Source organism: Cannabis sativa, chromosome 4 (genome assembly GCF_029168945.1).
Source record: "Cannabis sativa cultivar Pink pepper isolate KNU-18-1 chromosome 4, ASM2916894v1, whole genome shotgun sequence".
In the NCBI taxonomy this organism is placed as follows: domain Eukaryota; kingdom Viridiplantae; phylum Streptophyta; class Magnoliopsida; order Rosales; family Cannabaceae; genus Cannabis; species Cannabis sativa.
The window spans coordinates 48161716-48177923 of NC_083604.1; the positions used below are offsets into that span (position 1 = coordinate 48161716).

General features: G+C 34.4%; 3 protein-coding genes across 6 annotated transcripts; 2 read left to right on the plus strand and 1 right to left on the minus strand.

The window, feature by feature from the left end:
• The first annotated feature begins 2563 nt into the window (after positions 1–2563).
• LOC115714284 (uncharacterized) lies at positions 2564–6926 on the plus strand. 4 transcript variants are annotated; one of them, XM_030642928.2, is made up of 6 exons: positions 2564–2868; positions 3212–3513; positions 4239–4893; positions 5009–5208; positions 5305–5549; positions 5642–6926. In XM_030642928.2, exons 2-6 carry the CDS (start codon positions 3245–3247, stop codon positions 6430–6432), a joined length of 2160 nt encoding a protein of 719 aa, XP_030498788.1. In that variant the 5' UTR covers positions 2564–2868; positions 3212–3244; the 3' UTR covers positions 6433–6926. The 4 variants fall into 4 exon arrangements, with proteins under 4 accessions (XP_030498788.1, XP_030498789.1, XP_030498791.1 ...); XM_030642929.2 differs by having other exon boundaries at positions 3217–3513; XM_030642931.2 differs by lacking the exon at positions 2564–2868 and adding an exon at positions 3952–4083 and having other exon boundaries at positions 3373–3513.
• Positions 6927–7523: 597 nt separating this feature from the next.
• Positions 7524–8748, plus strand: LOC115712566 (photosystem I reaction center subunit N, chloroplastic). Its single transcript, XM_030640863.2, has 3 exons — positions 7524–8195; positions 8273–8398; positions 8498–8748. Exons 1-3 carry the CDS (start codon positions 7902–7904, stop codon positions 8585–8587), a joined length of 510 nt encoding a protein of 169 aa, XP_030496723.1. The 5' UTR covers positions 7524–7901; the 3' UTR covers positions 8588–8748.
• Positions 8749–8864: 116 nt separating this feature from the next.
• LOC115712564 (probable polygalacturonase) lies at positions 8865–13530 on the minus strand. Its single transcript, XM_030640862.2, has 4 exons — positions 12712–13530; positions 11672–11792; positions 10223–10468; positions 8865–10112 (listed from the first exon to the last, which is right to left on the minus strand). The coding sequence occupies exons 1-4, from the start codon at positions 13186–13188 to the stop codon at positions 9484–9486; spliced, it is 1473 nt and encodes a 490-aa protein (XP_030496722.2). The 5' UTR covers positions 13189–13530; the 3' UTR covers positions 8865–9483.
• Between the last annotated feature and the right edge of the window lie 2678 nt (positions 13531–16208).

A 16208-nucleotide genomic window follows, 5' to 3' on the forward strand; every position in this document is an offset into this window, starting at 1 on the left:
AGAGCTCCACGACTCCACTAAACAAGCACCACACTTCAGTGAATTGACAACAGTGTCACGGAGCGTATTGACTCCTGAGTTACCCAAGGTAATATGGAAAATTCTTCCACATTCTAATACCTAGTCAACAAGTCTGAATAATAAGTCAAGCATTTAGAAGGAAGTTGCAAGCTCCCAACACTCGTGAGTCTCGAGAGCTTGGGGGTTCTCAGATGCCCGGTATGTGGCAATCACAGAAGGATGCCACATCAGATAAGGCATGGTTAGTGTATACCTTTCGCCTTTCGATGTCACGAAATGTGCTATTTACCAAAAGTTACCCAAACCTGTCAGCGATGATGGAAAGGACTCTGGGATTTCCCATTATTAAATTTACTATTAAGAAGGATCAAAAGCTACGAGTGCTCCAGTTTAGTTTGATTCAGGAAAGCTCTAGCCAGATGTTCTTGGAACCTATTCGTGTATGTCTTACCTGGAGCTTAGGGGGACAGTTACATGTCTTCTTTAACCAGATCAGATCTTGTTCCCTGCGTCAAACCTTGGTAATGCGCGCACGTACCTCTGTAGCTCCTTTTTTGTCAAACGACTTATCTAGACACCAACTTTACAAAGTGAAACCTTTAGGCGAGACGTGTCCTTAGTCCCACGAGTTGCCTTTACAACAGTCGTACACCACACGATGAGAAGGCCTCCTACCAGCCAACGTTCAGATGGTAATGTTATAGTACTGGTCAGTGTAACGTGTTGAATATGAAACCCTAGGTGGGTAAGGGATATGCCCTCATCCACATACATATTTATAAATACCCTTATTTTCATGTGTAAAGGGGGGTGAACAAATTTTATGCTTACAGAACCTCTATCAAAATTCCTATTAGCTTTCTTATTCTTCAAGAGAAACGAAAGGAATACCGAGTTAATATTTATACTGAAAACACTTGTAATATTCAAACACTCACCAACAAGGCTAATACAACAGACTCGTGGACTAGAGATTATTAACGCTTGAACCATGTAAAAATTACTTGTGAATTATTTATTGCTTTATATTTTTCTTATGCTCTAATTAATCGATTTTTGAAAATCTCGGTAAATCATAAGTAACCAAAAAATAACCAAAACAAAAATTTAGGATTAACCGAAATTCAGGTAATGAAACTTGAGGTAAGATATATTAGTGTTAGTAAAATTATTATTGTAAATTAAATACAAATATATTATTGTAAATTGCCCAAAAAGAAAACATAGAGTGTGAAGTGTATAACAAATCAGGTTATTTAGACGGTAACAAATTAAGGGTGTGTTTGATAATATTTTTTAATAAGTTCTTTTTGTTTTAAAATTACAAAAGTAATTTTTTTTTCAAAATCATGTTCTATAAAATTGTTTTTACTTGTCATTTTTTTAATTAAGAATCCATTTTTTTTTTAAAAAAAAATTACTTTCAAAATTTATTTAAAGATTTTTTTTTTAATCAATATTTTGGAATGCGACCCCAATTTAGACCTTGGAAACCGAACTTGGACTTGGCCCCAGACTTGGACCTACCCCTGATCCCAATCTCAAAACTGACTTAAATAAAATCAACAAATAAAAATGAAAATAAAATTGTTTTTATTTTTAAAATTAAAAAACAAAAGTGATTATAGAACATATTTTTGTTTTTAAAAACAAAATTTTAAAAATAAAAATTTTACTTTTATTTTTGTGATTAAAAAATTAAAAAAAAAATATTACCAAATGCTACAAAGTATCCGATCCAATCCAATCCGCACGATCCAATCCAATCCAATCCGCAAAATGCGGATATCCGCACTTGTGCGGATTGGATTGGATTGAAAAATCTAAAATCCGCACTTGTGCGGATTGGATGTTGTTTGACCTCAAAAAGTAACCGATCCAATCCAATCCGCACTTAATTATATATATTTTTAAAAAATTATAATATGTAATATATATTAATTAAAAAAAGACACAAACTTCTAATTTCTTAATCTTTTTTAGTAATATATTGAGTTGGTGCATTTTATTTATTTTGTAATAAAAAACACGAGAAAAATAATTCTTATCCACATAGACACATACACATAAAGTTTAAATATATATATATACTAGTTTATTTATTTTAGTAATTAGATACATATATATTTTAGTGTAAATCTAAAAATAAGTATATATATATTGATATATATGTATATTGGTTTAATTTGTATATAAATAGAGATGGAAATAGATATTAGTATTGGAGATTAAGAAACAATAGTCTTTTTTTAATTTTTTTTTTCTATGAAATATTAAATAATTTATTATTAAAAAAGTAACCGATCCAATCCGCATTATTGCGGATTGGATTGGATTGGATTTAAACTCTTATGCGGATCGGATTGGATCCAAAATATGAAATCCGCACTTAGTGCGGATTGGATGTTGTTTGACCAAAAAAGTGCGGATTGGATCGGATGAACACCCCTACTAAGTAATCATGTTGAATTATTTTTTATTTATTCTTTGTTTGAAATCATGATGAATTACATTTAAATCAAATTATTAGGTGTTTCGAGGGTTTAATGTTTTTTTTCTTTCTAAAATATGTACTATCAAGACGATGTATTCTATGCTGGCCGTCCCTCCCTCCCTCAAAACAAAAACTTAAAAGTCTCCTGTTTATTGTTTTCCCTTTCTTTCAACAATCGCGCTCGGTCTCGGTGAGGCCAAAGCCACTGCTTCCTCTTCCTATTCTCTACTCATTCTTTCTTTCTCTTTAACAACCCTAAACTCTTTCCTCTCTCACTCTACTCTCCCGCCGCTCCGGTTGGGTCTTCTTGCCATTTCACTTTTTCTCATACATCCACCCTTCATCGCTATCAGGTATATATACATACAAACACACACACACACACATATATATCTATATATATGTATATAAATTTCATTTCTATCTATGTTTTGATTCATCTTTCCATTTGTTTGTATGCGTTTTCCAATAAATTCTAGAAATGTAGTACCGGTTACGGTTAGTGTACTGTATAGTATTGGGTACCCAAGACTTCCCAAAGGAATGGTAGGATTTTTTATTTGCTTTAATTTCTCCTTAATTAAATCACAATTCACTGGCTGTTGAAAAATACATGTTTGCCTCCACTCAACTGACTGGACCCTTCACAGCTCTACTTTTAATTAACCTACGGTGATATCTTTCTTCTGTGTGTAGTTCAGATAAACCTTCAATTGTGTCAAAGTTCCAATGGATTTTGTTGAATCCATACTTGACATTCAAATTCAAGACCCCCCAGAGGAGGATTTCTCTTCTGCTGACCTGACTTGGACCAAATTAGGAACTTCTGAGCACCATGATGTCGTGGCCCTTATTCCTTATGAACGTGTTGATGACTTCATTATTGGTGAATGCTCTAATATAGAATGCCCTACTCGATTTCATATTGAAAGGGGCAGAAAACGCTCCATGGGCAGCTTGAAGGAATACAAAGAAGACGAGTATTTGGAATACAGATTGTGAGTTAAACTTTATAGAAACTTAATTTCCTTTTTGCTATGTCTGTGTCTTTTGTTATTGTGTTGTGTGTCATTATAATATCTTAAAGTCAATACTTTTGATAATTAAAACTATGTTTACTAATTCATAACAGTGGTAAATGAAATAAGGAAGCACTTCTAAACGCTTTCGAAGGTTACTATCTTTTTCTTTCGGTATTGCACTGTCATGAGAACAGTATGCGAGGCATTCCATTTGATGATTACAATTGTGTTTACTAATCTGTAATAATCGTGTAGTACATATGGAAGCACTTCCCAAATATATTTTTTATCATTATACTTATAGTGAAAATGGGCTTTAAAGGAAAGAGTAACAGCTAAATTTGTTTTCGGAGTTGGGTTTTCTATATAAATGGGTATACTGAAAAAAAATACTATGAAATCATATTCTTTCAGGGCTAAATTGTCTTCAGAAGGCTAATAATTGGGGAGGAAAGGAAGATTACAGTATCTGCTTGATCATTACTTTTAAAGATGGGATGGCATGGGAGATAAACATACCAGAACTTAAGAATGAGGGAACCACTTGTAAATGGAAATTTTAAACTGTGTAGTTATATTGAATATTGGCCTTATTGATGATAAGCACTCTCAATGTTATTTTTTATATGCTTGCCATTTTGTCAATGCAACTTTTCCCAGATGTGCTTAAATACTGTATTAATTTTCCTTTCAATGTGAAGGTATTGGTGTTCCTTTGGTCCTGAGAATTATGGTGAAGGTGGCAGTATATTGCCTAGCAGAAGATATCGTCTTAATACCAGAAATCGTGCTGCTAGACCTCAGTCAATGCGAGGCTGTACGTGCAATTTTGTAGTGAAGAGGCTATATGCTCGTCCTTCGCTTGCACTTATAATATATCATGAGAGGCGTCATGTAAATAAATCTGGTTTTGTTTGCCATGGACCACTTGACAGAGATGCCATTGGACCTGGAGCCAAGAAAGTTCCATATATTTGTAATGAGATTCAGCAGCAAACTATGTCAATGATCTACCTTGGAATTCCTGAAGAGAATGTTTTAGAGAAGCACATTGAGGGTATTCAACGATATTGTGGTTCAAATGCAAGAGTCAATAGTCTTGCTTCCCAGTATGTCCACAAAATGGGGATGATAATAAAAAGATCAACCCATGAATTGGATCTGGATGATCAAGCAAGTATTCGCATGTGGGTTCAACGAAATAACAAGAAATCCATATTCTTTTATCAGGATTCTTCCGAAACAGATTCTTTTATTCTGGGTATTCAAACTGAATGGCAGTTACAACAGATGATTCGTTTTGGTCATCACAGTCTCATTGCAGCTGATTCAACATTTGGCATAAAGAGTCTTAAGGTAACCATTATGTTTATTATTCTTTCTTGAAGGTTAAAATCTGATTTGAGAGAATTTGGTGAGAATTTTTACTGGAAAAGATATTTATTCATATGCTTAATATGCATAATGCCAGTATCCTTTGTGCACACTTCTTGTGTTTGATTCGAGACAACATGCACTACCTGTTGCGTGGGTCATCACACCTAGCTCTGCAAAGCCAGATGTAACCAAATGGATGAAAGCCCTGCTTGATCGAGCTCGTAGTGTTGAGCCTGGATGGAAGATCAGTGGTTTCTTAATTGACGATGCTGCTACAGAGATTGATCCTATCAGGCAAGATGTGGTCTTTTTTTTTTTTCTTCTTTTTAATTCCTTGTTTTGATTGTACTTTTAAGAAAGTGCTTTCTCATTACTGTTACACATTTTCAGGGATATATTTTGCTGTCCTGTCCTATTCTCTCTCTGGAGAATTCGTAGATCATGGCTGAGGAATGTTGTAAAGAAATGTAGTAACATTGAAGTTCAGAGGGAAATTTTTAAACGTTTGGGTAAAATAGTTTACAGCATTTGGGGAGGAGTTGATACCTCCCGCGCCTTGGAAGAACTAACGGAGGATTTTGTTGATCAAACTGCTTTCATGGAATATTTTAGAGGATCATGGGTTCCTAAAATTGGTTAGATTTTTGTCTTTCTATATTATATGTTTTTATATATATGTATATGTGTGTGTATAACTATAATCTAATGATTTGTTTCTTTTTAATAGAAATGTGGCTTTCAACTATGAAAAGTCTTCCACTTGCGAGCCAAGAAGCATCTGGTGCCATTGAAGCCTACCATGTGAAACTTAAGATGAAACTGTTTGATGATTCGCATCTTGGAGCACTACGGAGGGTTGATTGGTTAGTACACAAGTTGACAACTGAGTTGCATTCGAGCTACTGGCTTGACCGCTATGCAGATGAGTCTGATTCTTTTCAAAATGTTAAGGAGGAATATGTTGCGTCAACATCTTGGCACAGGGCATTGCAAATTCCCGATTCTGCTGTCACTATGGATGACAAGGACAATCTCTTTGCCAAGGTTCTGAGCCAAAAGGATGGTAATATTACACGTCTTGTATGGAATCCTGGATCTGAATTCGCCTTTTGTGATTGTGCATGGTCAATCCGAGGAAACCTTTGCAAACATGTCATTAAGGTTAATATGATATGTGAAAGCAAACAAGATTCTCAACCTTCCATGTCGTTTCAGTCATTCAAAGAAATACTACTCAATCTGTGGAGGAAACCAATCGATGATTCTGTTGGACTGGACCAGTCCATGGCCTGGAGTTGTCAGATGCTTGATCAAATTCAAAAGCTTGTTGAATTGAACGGTTCTAAAGATATTGCCACCATAGTAAATGATCTGCCATTGAGATGGATTTCTAAGCAAAGTAGAACACATGTTGGTAAGCCATCGCCTGTGCCAGCCCATCCATCTTGTTCTGATAGTCCAAAGAATGTTCCAGCAAGGAAGAACAAGAAGCGAAGAAGATTGTCCAGTTTAAGATAATAAATCATCCTGCACATGCAAAGTGTGTTCGCACTTTTCTTTTTGAAATTGTTCACTAATAGACCACACATCTAATTTGATCGGTACAGATTTCCCCGTTCCTTGAGCCTGAACTAACTGTGACTAACAAGGATTAGGACCTGCCATTGAACTTCTGTGTTGTTGAATGAAGATTCTGGGAGCTACAGAGTTTTATCAGATGCTAGTTAATTTGTGCAACCTTGCTTGGGAACAGTTTGAGGCTTACTGTGCAAGAGAAGGTACTTACATGAAATGCTTCTGATATATGAAGGCATTCCAAGACTTTTGTCTATTATGATATTTTCACATTTTGTATTCATCTTTACATGTGTTCGTTTAGAGAGAAATTTAGTAGGAAATTATATTAACAATGATAGTTGGTGATATTTATTCACCTGAGAAAATGTAAATAAACTTTTGAAGTTTATATAATAACTAATAATGTCAAAACTAGACATGATTTTGCACTGCAAGTTTGAGACCAAGTGAGGAAATTAATTGTTGGTTTATTTTGCATGGCTCACTGAAATAGCTTCAAACGTCAAGCTTCTTGACTGCATTTTTAGATGTCAAATTCATGAAATGTGGCTGATTTGAATTGGTATGATGCATATTACTTTCTAGACGTATTCTTTTACGATTGGTTAGTAATACTTTCTAAAAGTTATTATATTAAATTACATAGGATTTGATACTTAATTACATCAATAATAATACGATATTGAGGAGGATGTTAGACACTAATGATATCTTTTATTATTCTCTTTTGTTCTTGACCCAAAGGGAATGCAGTTATTTGTTAAGATTTATTTACAGTTCTAGTATCTCTTGTATATGATTCGTTCCGTGCAAACTTCTGGGTCGATAAAACTATCATTGCTACTAATTTAAGCTTCCTTCGTTTTAATCACTCTGTACATCAAAAAGTAATATATACCTTCAATACTAATGGTGACTTGTAAAATCCTCTTCGATTACTCAACTATTTTACCCTAAATTTTAGTAGGGACATTAATCCTTGCACGAAATTTTATTACATTTACTTATTATTGTGTTTATATAATATTGGAGACTTTCAATATTATCTTCAATCATATCTTGTGTGACATAAAAAATTATTTCCGCGAAGTAAGGTCTTCATACCTACAAAGTACAAATTTTGGAGACTTTGAAGTTGAAGTCCATTGGCAGAGAAATATAGAGCACACATTTAAAGTTCCAAAGTGGGTCCAAAATGTGAGCATGAGAGAAATGTTTGCCAATAGGAGTGAGGCAATCTCACCTTATCCACACTCCCACCACAATCTTTTATTACACTGATAATCACTATCACACTCCCTTATCAAAAATCCAGAACCATTTCTTTGCTAAACTAATAACCCTTTTCTTTCTTCGCCTTTGAGAAACAAGAGTTGATTATTCTCATCAAAGTTAACAAACAATCAGCAATGGCAGCCATGAACTCAAGCGTTTTGGCTTGTAACTATGTCATCTCAGGGCCTGGAATGTCTGAGCTCAGTCCCAAGGCCGTTACAGTTGCATCACCAGTTGTGGCTGGACAGAAAATGCCTGTGATCAGGGCTCAGCAAGCCAAGGTTTCCGAGCCAAAAAGGAGTGATGGTCGCCGGGCTGCAATGCTCTACCTAGCAGCCACCCTCTTCACCACAGCTGCTGCTGCCTCAAACTCTTCTGCCAATGCTGGAGTCATTGAGGAATACCTTGAGAAGAGCAAGGCCAACAAGGTATGTTTGCTTTTGACTCCGATTGCCATTGTTATCTGGGATTTCTTAGGACTAATTTGCTTCTTTTTGGGGTCTAGGAATTGAATGACAAGAAGAGATTGGCAACAAGTGGTGCAAACTTTGCAAGAGCATACACAGTTCAATTTGGCACATGCAAATTCCCAGAGAACTTCACTGGCTGCCAAGATCTTGCCAAGCAAAAGGTATAATATTTCTTTACACAAAAGTTTCACTTTTCTTTTAGCTATTATTGTCGATTTGATTAGATGCAATTTGATTTGGTTTTTGTGGGATGGATGCAGAAAGTGCCATTTATCTCTGATGATTTGGCTTTGGAGTGCGAAGGTAAGGATAAATACAAGTGTGGTTCTAATGTGTTCTGGAAATGGTGAAAGATCTCAACTCTTTCCTTCTCCCCTACATATTTATTCTCCTCCTCGTGTATTTAAATTTCCTATCAAAAGAACTTTATATCTTCTTCTTGTAATCTTCTTTTCCTTTTTCCAACTTTTAGATTTTATTGTTTAATGCACAAACAAAAAAGTTAGTCCTCCTTCCTAATTTTGTCACCATACAGCAAATTTGTTGAGGTTTATGTTTGGAATTTAGATTTTGGTGAAGGAAAGAAAAATGTATGAAAATTATACGGAGAAAAAAAGTAAATAAATAAAAAAAAAAATTAATTCTCATATTTGGATTGTAACAAACATGATTCAACACTAGCCTCCATGCAAACATGAAAATTTCTTTTATTCTCCACAATTTTTTTTCTTTACACTTCCTTTATTTTTTCCATTCCTCACTAAAATCCAGTGAGTAATCATCCACCTGAATCTAGATTAACCATAAATTTTTAAGCCCATCTTGTACAAAAATGATGTCTGGAACCAAAATATTTGCTTGAAAATAAATTAATAAAATAAATGGTAATTTGTATTCAATGTTGTAATCACTTTTCTGAAAGCCTCTATACGTGATCAATCCTCTCTTTTGGGAAGGGTATCAGCAAAATAAAAACTCAAAACAGTTAAACCAGACGATGAAAACTTGGAACACAAGATACATCTGTACAAACCATATTCCAAGTGTCCTTGAGAAATTACCATCTTCATCCACAAAACTTGATGGTTCTCTAGGTACACGCCCCATTCAATCTTTAACCATATTTACACTGCTTCACATTTGAACCTGCTCGGAGCAAAGGCAACCACCCCAGTGCATAACTGTGCGAGAAAGCCCTCCATATTGAAACAAAAATAGCATTCTGAATTCGTTCATAGGCACAATGCTATGAACACAACAAGGAAGAGGCATTGTTTAGTAACTCAGGACAAGGAGCTGGAAACACCTCATTAGCATAACCTGACACGAACTCACAATGCCATGCTGTAGACTTTGCCAAACCAAGCATTGTGAAGTTCTTAAAGCAAATTTCTTCAAATGATGCCCCCTCAATACCCTTTAATTGAGGAGCTTTTGTTGAACTCAGACTAATCACATTATTGAAATAAATACCCTTTACTTTGGGAACAGCACTAGGATCCCATCCTTCATCAGGGTGGTCGTTAGAACCTCTGCTGAACCTTATTGGTATCTTCACTCTCTCCATTTTTATATTGCTTATACTAATATTTGCTATGTAACCCCCTCTGCCCTGATCCGATTTTATACGTACCCCTGCTGCTGAATCCCAGATGTGCAGGTCTTCAATAGTCACATTTGAAATCCCACCAGACATTTCACTACCTATTCCGACTCCGGAACAGGTGGGAGTTGTACCTGAGACTCTTCTCACTATGATGTTTGAGCTCGGACGAGCCATAATGATTCCATATTGGTCCCATCCACTCTTCACTGCTACAAGATCATCCCCACTCTCAATGTAACAGTCTTCAATGCATACATTAGTGCTTGAATCTAAAACAGTCATGTAAAAAGAGATTTTAGTTTGAAAAAGGAAAGGTTTATTATTATTATTATCAAGAATGATGTTGACTGTGAGTGTTGGGATGTGAAACAGCATTTACCTGGGTCTATACCATCAGTATTTGGGGCATTTAAAGGGGCCAAAATAGTCATATTCTTGATAACAACGTTATTGCAGTAAACAGGGTGAATGGTCCAAAAGGGAGAATTGAGGAGTGTTAGGTTAGAGATGAGAACATTGTGAGAGTTCATAAGCTCAAGAAGATGACCCCTGGTGTACTTCAATGTTCTATTCCACCACAATTCCCACCACATTTTCCCTTGACCATCAATTGTTCCGTTCTCTCCTGCAAACGGCCACAACATCATCATCTGACGTGTTAACTCTCTATTGGACACAGCAAACACACAGCATTCATAATTTAAAATTACCAACTGGTATTGTAAAGCACACATCACCAAACCAAATTAATGTATACAAATTGTATGAGTATTCTGGTTGTCTGTAAAAGTTTTTAATAAATATTTTACAACTTTCGTCTAACCAATATTTATATGTTACAACAACACCTTCTGCCAAGTTATTTCTTCATTTATATCACAGTACATCAAATGTTTGAACCAACAAAAGTGAGAGGAGGTGAAGCTATTTCTTTATTCATATACTTACATACACAAGTAGGTTTTGGATATATCTATTTTGGGCCACATAGGTTTTCTGTTTTAGAAAACAACAAGGACATATTTATGAATAATATGTTAATTGTTATTATTATTGAAAGGGAGATACTATGTCAATTAGTTATGAATACATTGAACACAATTTTTAATAAATTTCTTTTCAACTAATATAAATATTTAATAATGTTGTTTCTTTTTAGATTTTTATACGTTGAAATAAATAATAACAACAACAACAATAATAATATAATAATAAGTCGTTTAATTTTTTACAAAAATATTGTTATTTTTCTTATCTTTCAACTAAAATCTAAGGAGAAGAAAATAAACAAAGTTATTAATATTTTTGTTTTAGGTTTTTAGCTAATTAAATTTTTTATTTTCAAACCTGAATATTAATTTTCAGAAAACTTATATTAAAATTTGAATTTTTATAAATATGTTTAGATATATTATGTCGGAAAATCAAAATAAAGATATTTTGATAGCAATAGGCTTTGTACTAAAGTGTATATTCCTATTTTATATTTGAATGGGATATCTACTGCTTTATTGCTATACAGAAATAATAATATTTAATATCCATGATGATTATATATTTTGCACGTCTTCAAAGAGCCAAGCATATATAGTTATATACTATAGATTATAGAGTATTTTTTTATCTAGCATATATACTATAGATTTTAGAGTATTTTTTTATCTAGCATATATACTATAGATTATATATTTGGAAGTCGTAGTTCGAGTTTTAGGTTAGGCGCATTACAATATATAAATATATAAATGTTTAAATAAAAAAAAAAGTCAAGCACTATTACAATCTATAGTATATATGCTAGATAAAGAAATGCTCTATAGTTAATTACCTGTTATGACAACATTTGAAAGACCATCTCCATGAATAAGGCTTATATGTCTCCCTCCTAGTCTCTCTCTCCCTCTTCCATAGGAAGGCAATGGCTCAATTATAGGCCACTCCTCAGGGTCCTATTAATCAATTAAAAAAATAAAACATAAATTCAAGACTGATTATTAAAGAACTAAAAGATACCCCTTTAAATTAGATGCTTTTTACATACTAATCATTCATTGTTATACATATCCAAAACCAAACTAACCCAAGTCAAAAACGTAAAAGTCACACAATTATAGTCTTTTAAAAAAATAAGAAAGAAAAGGAAAAAAAAGGTTTACCCACTAATAATAATGTGTTTTTTTTTTGCTGTGACACTAATAATAATGTTGGAAAACGGAAGGGTGGTGGCATCAAAACGATTTCAGTTCTTGAAATGGGTATCACTCTACATTTAATAAATAGTAGACAATAGAGTACACCCACTTTCTTGGTCTGTGTTTTCTAATGGAAATTGCTCAATGGAAACAATAGCATGCCAGCACGTGAATTCTTCCATAACCAGTAATGACTAAAGTGCACTCCTACGCGGAGAATCTTTTTTTCGTTCTTTTCTTCTTCCTTTTTTTTAAGAAGACAATATAAACAAATAAACAACGGTCTCCCTTTCTAAATTTGTTTTTTTTTTCTTTTTTCTATTCTTAATTACATAATTAAAGTGATAATGTACATAATTTTCATTTTTCTTTTTATATTAAGAAGAGCAAAGATATATAAAATTATTAAAGTATTTTCAAAACATTATGTGAAACTTTCAAACTAAAATGTGTTACACAGTTGATATGATAATAGTTGTGTTATTGTGTGGAATTAAGTCCAAAAGCAATATTTCAAAACATTTAATTTTATGTTTGACAAAATGTATAATTAGTTCAAATCTTCCATAATTATATATGTAACTAAAGTCAAAATTAAATAAAATGTTTTTTGGGATTAAAATTAAATAAAAGTTCTCTCAAAAAAAATCAAATAAAAGTTACAGCTTTTACTTACCTGGGACCCCACAATTACAGCACCGTCCTCAAGAAAAAGCGTGAAATTACTGGTGAGATTAAAACTTCCCGTTAGCCACCTTCCTCTCGGCACGTTCAGCTGAGAACCACCTTCCTTCCCAAAACGTTTCAGGAACCCAATCGCACGCCGAAACGTTTCGGTGTTTGACGTCTTCCCGTCTCCAACTCCACCAAAATCATCCCTGATCGACATCACCACCTTCCTCCTCCGAACCCCCTCGAAAAATCCAGAACAGCTTCTCGAATCATCCGTCGTCGATATCGAAGAAGAAGAGAGCGCCGTCGCCGGAACGGGAATAACCGGGAACCTCGGAAACGCCGCCTTCGTCGTGATTTGCAAAGACGCCACAGCAACAACTGTCAAGAGAAGAAGCAGTGCTGCCCATGTCGGTCTCATAAAGTTACCGGCCATTGCACCGTAGATGGACCTCTCTGGATCCATTTTTTGGGTCGACATGCATGAATACAGGGATTAAACGGAAACAAGATTTGGTTTTTCTTTTTCTTTTTCCTTGGTTGGATATTCTGAGAGTATATTTATATTGTTTGGAGTAAGGAAAAAGAAGAAGAATCAATTGTTTTTTTTTCTTTTGGGTGAATAATAGAACAGTGGGGCGTAATGCGCATACTAGCGGCGTAGGTTAAGAAGAAAACAGGAGCTTACGTGAGTAATCCGTGATATAAGGTTAAAAGCGTCGTTGGTAGGGTGCGCACTGCGCTTAGCTAAGGGGCATTTGGACTTTGGAGAATTCTCGTGTGGAAGCGTGCGTTCGATCCGAAACGGAAAGTTCATGAGGTCGATCCGATTTGTTCGGTAAGATATTAGATATATATGAATTATCATTATCAGGTGTATACGGTTGCAACTTTTTTTTGAAAGATCAGCCAATTAAATAAAATTGTAGATTTGAAAGTATTTTCAGTTGATTCTGAAATGTTACACGTGGATTAATATTGTTGCTTTGTACATGTGGACTGTTGATGCAGCTGCAGAGAATTAGAAAATAAAGAAATATTTTTGGGCTGTTTTTCTTTGTCCGTTTCTTTTTTCTTCGTTGTTTTCTCAAAAGTTGTCTTGTTTTATGTATTGCCACGTGTTGAAAGAAAATGTTAACTGCAATTTCTAACCTTTTTTATTTATTTATTATATAATTAAAATTAAGAACAATAACATCCTCAAACATATTATCCCTGGAAAATGAATCAAACAAATTCGAATCTGTTTAAAATTCATTGTATGTAGATAATTCCTAAGAAAATTTTAGTGAAAGTCCCATTTGTGGTAGTTAAGGGTGTTACTGTATTTGTTGTAGATTTCATAACATATAGTTCAATTCCTTGAGATTTTAATAGCGGGTAAGTGTTATTATTAATTGTTTGTTATGTGTGTGAACCACTTTTTTTTCTGGATAAATTGCAATCACACTTAATATTTATTCAGTTATTAAGTTTTTTTTTTTTTTTTGATGCAAAGTTATTAAGTTTTTTTATTAAGAAAAATAACAATTTTAGGGCTGTAGTAGTTTGGTCCAATTTCAGAATGTTTGGAATTAATTTCAGACAAAATCCTAACTTGAGTTTTTAGACCATTTCAGTTCATCAAATTCGGACAATGTTATTCTAATCATTACTTGTCATGTCATGTGCTTTTTTTTTTTACGATTAATCACAAATAAATATTGTTGTATTATATTGGCAGAGGTCGAGTTTAAATATGGTCTCAGTGTCTTGGACATCATTTTGGGATTGGTTTAGTCAGATGATACTTCAGCATTCTACTATGGCACAGGAGGAATTATTGATGGTGATTTGGGCAATTTGGCATGCCCGAAATGAGCTAGTTTGGCGGGAGAAATCACTGTCAGCAGCGGAGGTTATTCTATTGGCAAGAGTAGTCCTTAATCAATGGAGAAATGCTCAACAAAGGAGAATGGGGTCTTTATTTGTTCCTTCGGGATCGAACATAGACTTGGAGCATTGGGTGAAACCGGTTATGAGAAAGATTAAGGTAAATGTTGATGGCGCAATCTTTGCAAATGACGGAAAATTTGGAGCGGCTGGCGTGGCTCGAGACCATGATGGGCGGTTCATTGAAGCCTTCACGATCCTCTTGGAGGGATGCGTGGACCCGGTCATAGCTGAAGTTGTGGGGGTTAAGGAGGCTCTGAGTTGGATAAAGAGACACAAATGGGGTCGGGTTGATGTTGAGACGGATTCTTTGGTTGTTGTTCAAGCAGTTCGAGGTTCGGTATTCATTCCATCTCCTTTTGGTCAACATGTGTCTGCTTGTCGTACATTGTTGGCTTCCTTACCTTTAGTCACTATTAATTTTGTTAAACGTTCTGTAAACAAAGCTGCACACTGTCTTGCTCGTAGCTCTTGTTTGTATTCAGATCGTATTTTCAGTGAGAGTACTGCTCCTGCTGATCTTTTATCTATTGTAATGGTTGAAAGTTCATTCTAATAAAGTTTACCATTTTCCTTCAAAAAAAAAAAAATATTGTTGTATTATATGATTACAGGGATTCCTACTCGTCAATGAAAGTTGGTCATTTAGTAAGAAACAAAGTAAAGGGTAAGAGTCTTCATAAAAATACCTAATTCAATCAAAAAAATAAATACTATAAACACTTGTGTAGATTGAATTAGATTACCTTGAAATAATTCTCAATATAAGCTGACTTGTCACAACTAACCGTTAGTTAAAACAAATTTTAAAGCCTAACTAGACTTCGTTAGTTACTCCTAACTAATTTACTCAGCTATGCAATCACTATAAATAGAAGGATACTGGAACCAGATGACTTACAGCTTCATTACAACTCCTCAAACTAGAAAAATGAATATTTAGGAGGTTCAGACCTAGTGAGAGTTGCTCTCGTGTTCAAGAAAAGAGAAGAAGAGTGTTAGAGAGAGAAAAGGAAGGGGATTGTTTCAATCCAGAGAGAAAGAAAAGTGAGAGATATTCATACCTATGATGAAGAAGATGAGCTACTAGACTATTAATGTGTCTTAGAGCTCTGAAACTTGGTATAATTGCTGATCTTAATAGTGGATTGTGATTGAGCTTCTCTCAGGCAGCTCACCAAGGACTTAGTCCCAAATTTTGGTGGTGAACCTTATAAAATCTCTTTGTGTTTGTATTTCTCTTACCCTCACATCTTTACTTGATTTATTGTTTTATCTTTTGTTGCATGATCTCTCATCAAGCTCAAGAATAGAGTCGTTGTTCTCTTGAGTTTCTCTCTTGATAATTTTACCCTAATGCTGTGGTATAGTTCCTCCAAATGAAAAGGTCTCTGCAAACGTCATTTTTGAAAAGTTATTCACTCGCGGATGTCAGTCCCAGAAGGAGTCTTGTAGAATGATGGTTGTGTTGGGTTTTATGCCCTAAATAAAACTCATTTCAATATAATTAGATTTACTTATTAATATAGATCAGAAATAACATTTAATGTTGCATGGTTCACATGATTT